At 42.8% G+C, this 6,000-nt stretch overlaps 1 protein-coding gene across 1 annotated transcript; it reads left to right on the top strand.

The window, feature by feature from the left end:
• Positions 1 to 422: 422 nt before the first annotated feature.
• LOC139740208 (putative uncharacterized protein C7orf78) lies at positions 423 to 3,206 on the top strand. Its single transcript, XM_071650793.1, has 4 exons — positions 423 to 907; positions 1,263 to 1,408; positions 2,164 to 2,303; positions 2,901 to 3,206. Exons 1-4 carry the CDS (start codon positions 423 to 425, stop codon positions 3,204 to 3,206), a joined length of 1,077 nt encoding a protein of 358 aa, XP_071506894.1.
• Positions 3,207 to 6,000: the final 2,794 nt, after the last annotated feature.

Here is a 6,000-nt window from a genome sequence, read left to right as displayed (position 1 = left end):
TAGTCTCTGTAGGAAACAGGTTGTATTCTTACTTTGGTATGCCTGCCATACTAGAGGGATCTATAAATAACATGTCATTTTGAAATAAAGCGCACTACTTAAAGAGGGGGTTCTCCTTGCATGGGTGTCCATGTGCTCCAAGATTAATCACATTCCTTACAACGATTCATGTGCATTTTCTTCACTCCACGATAAAACAAATCAGTAAGAATTGTCTTTTTGATACAGGCTTTCAATGTACCTAATTAAACAATCGAATATGCAAATCAATGCAAACTTGCATTTTGACATATAAAGTTGGCATGGTTGGACTCATCCCTATTTCGTTCGTCTGCTCTATTTTTACAGGTTGATGAATACTAAAGAAACATTTATTAGAGTATAAGAACAAGAGGTCCAGGATCGGTGAATGTCCAGTGGACATGACGCAAGTCCAGTCTCGCGTCTCAGAGAATCAAGCCCACTGCAAGATCGCCGGTCCATCGATTCCGATGATGACGAGAACAAAGGATAGCCCTCGTCGAACTAGCACGGGCGGCGGTGGGCACACGAGGACGAGGGCGACCACGATCATGAATCCGGCCGAGATGTCCTTCATCGAAAAGAGCAAATTCCAGGCTCGGCACGACCTCCTGACGACGCGGAGCGACTCCTACCTCATCCGGCCCCCCGAGGAGCCCGAAGACATTTGGAAGCGACCGCCGCCGGACTTCACCCTCCAGCGCTACATGCCGAAGCCCCCGAAGAGGAACACGAGGGAGTCGATGCAACCATGGAGGTGGGGCTGCTACCCAGGAGCGAAGAAGGAAGAGAAGGTCGCTGACAAGACCACGGTGACATTACCGAAGATCCTGCAACCTCCGCGGCCAAGGAGCCGAAAGATGCTGACCAAATTACATTTTACCTAGTTCAAGGGACTGTATTCAACCTTGAAACTCCATAAATCATTGTCTCATTGTTTTATACGAATAGAAGAGTTTGTCGATCAGCTTTTGAAAAATAAAGCAGCTAGGGCAAGTTCAGCTGCGTTAAACTGAAATGACTTGAATGAAAAAAAAATAAGCCCACCATTTCTTACCATCAAACAAAACAAGTGTATCACTTCAAGCTCAATTACAATATTATGTTGATACCGGCCTAAAAGTAATGCACGTTTTCTGCATGGCTTGTCTGTAGATGCTACGAGTGTTGATCTGAACTTGCCATGGAATGTGAATCTTCGAGTAGGCCTAAACTATATAATACAATATGATTGTCATTAGCAATGAGAAAAAAAGAAAACATACATTTTCCAATTTTGTTCCCCCGCAGTACCCGCCCCTGGGACCGTTGGGCTTGGAGGAGTTTTTGACGCACAAAGAGAGCGACCCGTACAACATCAGGTTCAAAACGAAAAACATCGACATCGGTAAGTAAACGTAAACGAGTTTGGAATTCCACTGGAGGGTTGAAAGGCTACACCTTGCTATGCAGTATATCGAAAGGCTGGGAAAATGGAGCTGGGTGGGGTGGGGATGGGAGGATTGATATCGAAAAGGATATGGAATTTGATTTCGCATAGATACACACACAAGGGAAGGTCTAGTTAACTGGGTAGAACGGACATACATGTAAATCAGAAAGAGGCATATATGAATACATGGATAGGTGGATGGACGTAGACGGATGGATTGTAAGATAGATAAAAGCATCAGATAGATTAGATAGATGAACAGATAAATACATGTACACTGCACAGACAGACGTACCAGTGATATACGGAAGGACAAACGAGGGTACCATGTACATTAAAAGGAAGAGGATAAACATATTGTTAATGGTCGCGTTTTTTCCAGGCACTTGGGACTAGTAAGAAAGGAGTCCAACAGTTAGACATAACCAGGTAATGTGATGGTGGCTATGACAAAATCGAATACATTGCAAAGCCATAAAATTATAGATATGAATAGAAAAGAAAACAGTGCACCAATGAGCAGGTTAATACAGCAAATCGCGCGACAACAAACCCCTTCACAATGATAAGGGGAAATATATTTTGATCTAAAATAAAAATGTCAGTGCATGTCTGTCTGTCTGTCCCTCAACTAAGTATAGATAGGGACATGATTATTACTGCAGAATCATTCACATTCTTGGTGCTCCCTTGTCGCCTTCCTTGTCCAGTGTACGGTCTTCCTCCGGAGCTATCCGACCGATTTAACGGGATCCAGATGGGGCGAGATGTCCTGGTGCAGCCGCCCAAGTTTGACTCCTCCCTCATGCATCCCAGGGGCAAGTGGCCGTCACCATCCGGCGAGTTTTCGGTGAGTAACATTGACCTCAAAACAGACCAGAGTAGGGCGCTGTCCCGACAATTCTCCGGGTCAAGCAAGAAAATATTAATATTTCTTCTCTCATAAGCTCTACCAATATCTTGTGAAGTCTCAGTTTGACGATGTTTTGTCGAAGTACAACTCAAAGTGCAATTCTCTCCATCATGTCTAAGTTGACCTTGATAACTGTAGGCAATAGGCAGCATCGATGCAATGTCGATTTTCTCTTTCACTTAGTTCATAAAGATCACTAAGATTCTACATGATAGTGTTCTAAAGGTAATGGATAGTGCAAACAAATGAGACATTGACAATGTATTCAAGAATATCAACGCTTTGCAATTTGTCAGTCAAAAGAAAATTAGCGGGATGGCATGACTCAGAGTAACAAATTAGTGAATCAATCTGTACATTGATACGTTTCTAAATAGTCCAGTTGATTAATTCATCAATAAGTCAAGTAAACGAACAGTCAAATTAAATCACTCACCAACCCACAATGGACAATATCTTATTCGTCATAGATCTAAAGTTACTCATACTTTGTTCAGAACGCTAATTGTCTTTTTTCTCCCAATGACGTCACAGCGGTATCGGCAAAGGAACCGGTCTCCGACCACGGTGCTTATGGACAACGTGGAAGAGACGTTGACGAAAAGATGGGCCAAGGAGAAAGAAGAGCGGCTGAGGCGGAAGAAGGAGCGGGAGGAGGCTGAGAAGAAGCGTGCCTTCCAGGAGAAAGTTGCGCGCGAAGTGGCCGACGTCACGGAAAAGACCAAACGGCTGGCGGTGCGAGACAACGAATTCGGGGCGTGGCACGATCACCTACTGTCGAAGAATCAGTTCGGGAGCTCGTCGAGCACTCCCTCAAGCGATCTTACCAGCGACTTATGACGACGGTAAATTATGCCATCGTCACTTTTATTATAAGACAGATGTGACAGACGCCGTCGAGGTCGAATTGCTCATCGTCGAGGTTGTGTGTGATGTGGATTTTCATCGGCTGATATTTTCGACAGCAGCACGACGTCTCATGTTCGTGACGTCACAAGAAGCGAGCAAATCAAATGCTGCAAATACAGCCAGGACTGTCCTCTGGTATGTAGGGGTCTATGCCTGGAGACTATAAATTGCTATCATCTAATATCATACGAATAGTTTGATAGCAAGGAGCTGGCAGAGGTTGATGACGATGAATTTGTCACTATGCAGTGATTGTACGACATTCATAAGGTATGGTTGCTCACGATATACTTCGGCCTCGAAGCTGTTGGTTCCTCCTATATGCTCTCTTCTGCAAAACATCCGGTGTGGGAGGGGGAGGGGGCGTGGAGAATCGCTGGAAAGGTCTCGATAATCAGAATCATTAACCTATAGAAATGGTGGGTTAATTAGGCCTATTAGGCCAAGATGATACTGTGGGACAGCCTCAAAGCTGTAAGTTTTCCGCCTAAGAAGGAAGGAGCAGAAGCCTGTTGCAAAATATTTTGTATCTATTGCTATCAATAGATTTCTTTATGAGGCAGGGACATGAAAATAACGTCTCACCGAGAGCTTAAAAAAGTGCAAAAGCCACCGCCATCGCTGACGGTTCGGAACGGTGCTACAGGTTTTCAACTTTATTCCCCTTGCAACACTAATTACAGGATCTATGCAATGTAACATTATACCTGGGTTAAAATTGATTATATAGTTGATTTCAACTGTAAGTCTATGGCAGCGTGTGTGGTAAGGAAATTTAAAATCGATTATCTTTTGATAAAACCGGGCCCTGTTATAATGATTATAGAATGTTTGATGTACTTTAAAAAGGCAATATTTCGAACATGAGCTGAACTAATGAGCTGAATTGTGATGGAGGGTACTTATACTTGTTGGTATCAGACACCAAGACAGCTAAGTCGTTGACAGTCACGTATTGTGATTCTTAACCATTCGTTCTCTTCGATTGTTTCCAGACCCCATTTGATTTTGGTTAGCGGTGACCTTGCATTTAACTGGACGATGCAAACTGGGTCAGATCGGGTCAACGACAGGGTTGGTTTTTTTTTAGACGAAAAAACAAACAAACAAACAAACAAACAAAGGACCAAAAACTAGAGTGGAACTAAACTAGGCTGACCCCCTTCGAAGTCATAACAGGGTATCATGTTAATGTGAATGGTTAATGAGATTTGCAACAATTAATGTCGATGTATAATCATGACCTTTGTTTATCTGAATGCAATCCAAGGAGTCTACACATGTCATGTGCTATGTTGGCCCACGCATCGAACAACGATTGTACGTGGTTTGCGGTGCAAACTCGTTCATGTAGAACGTAGGCAGGTTTACTATGCTGATGATTATGCAAACTAACTTTTGATGGTGCGCATGTCGGGTCGACGTACAAGGTTCACAATACAAATGCTGTGATACTATGCATCTGTTCAAATCGTGTAATTACATACCTTCTGTCATTTCGAAAGGATCATGTGGATTCTTTTCTTTTAACGTATGAATGTGCAATTTTAATCATAGAAAAAGGCAGAGCAAATCTGCCATCGCGTCGAATATTGTGCCATATGAGAGAAGGCAATCTGTAAATCTATGCAAATAAAGTGGCTGAACAAAAATCATAATAATATCCAAAGCGCAGACGTGTCATGTGTTAATTTTTGTTTGTTTGTTTGTTTGTTCACAAGTTTGTTGGCCGTTATTTGTTGCTGAGAAAGTTAAGGCTAGTAACTGGAGTAACCGAAATACTAGTTCTTTGTTACATTGTGTTTGGGAGAGAGAGAGAGAAGAACGTGGAGCAGCAGAAAGGCGCATGTCAAATGACGACTGGGGGATTGTGTACAATGTAAAGAGGTAGAGTAACGGCAAAGAACCGTGAGAGGGCGACATTCGTTGATGAACAGTGATGGCCAGGTCGGCTGTGATCTGGCAAAACTACGTACGTATCTCGTTTTGGCGATTTCGAGATAAATGACTATTTACGTTACAGTTTAAATGCTTACCGTTTATTATGTATTGTATTGAGTTACGTAACTTGGAATGGTGTTCTGTAGCAAAAAGTGAACATAAAATTTTTGTACAAATCAAAATTATTTTGCAGTTGCTGTTTTGTTTTGTTTTGAGATACGAAGGGCCTAGTTCTGCCAAGGAAGGGTCAAACCTACACACACATACACACACACACATAAAGATACTCACAAGTATACATGCCCACACACATGCAAGCACTAAAACAAACGCACTCACATTTACACAGAGACATTCATATACAGCCTGAATCATCCAATCAACTTATTTGGGCGTCAACTCCCCTACTATAATTATACTGTATCAGGGCAATTACCCCCCGAGGGCAATTGCCCCCGGGCTAAATACTGGCTAGTGATAAGGTTAGAGTAAATATTAGGGTTAGGGTTAGGTTTAGGGTTAGGGTTAGGAGTTTGTGTTAGGGGTAGGATTAGGTTCAGGATTAGGATTAGGATTAGGGCAGGGGAAGGGACCGGGGTAATTGCCCCAGACCCTAATTATACAGCTCTTGTCTCATCACATAAACTCGGATGCAGCGAAAAATGTAGTCATGTTATAGCAGGTCTCTGTCACCATAAACTCTCAGCGTCATTCTCAAAAAAGCACAACGTGAACGAGTGCATGCACTGACGTACGAAGAGGGCAAGAATCTCGTTAGCTAGAT

This window comes from Diadema antillarum, unplaced genomic scaffold (assembly GCF_040938485.1).
Source record: "Diadema antillarum isolate AM-2024a unplaced genomic scaffold, OU_Dant_1.0 seq00000840_RagTag, whole genome shotgun sequence".
Lineage (NCBI taxonomy): Eukaryota > Metazoa > Echinodermata > Echinoidea > Diadematoida > Diadematidae > Diadema > Diadema antillarum.
Note: the sequence above shows the minus strand (reverse complement) of the source record. Positions and strands in the feature narration are given on the sequence as shown.

Bases quoted from the DNA above. Each gene is read 5' to 3' on its own strand.
- LOC139740208 (XM_071650793.1), top strand. From the start codon at position 423: ATGACGCAAGTCCAGTCTCGCGTCTCAGAGAATCAAGCCCACTGCAAG. The intron at 1,409-2,163 runs GTAAGTAAACGT...TTCCTTGTCCAG, and splicing joins AACGAAAAACATCGACATCG to TGTACGGTCTTCCTCCGGAG. The intron at 2,304-2,900 runs GTGAGTAACATT...ATGACGTCACAG, and splicing joins CACCATCCGGCGAGTTTTCG to CGGTATCGGCAAAGGAACCG.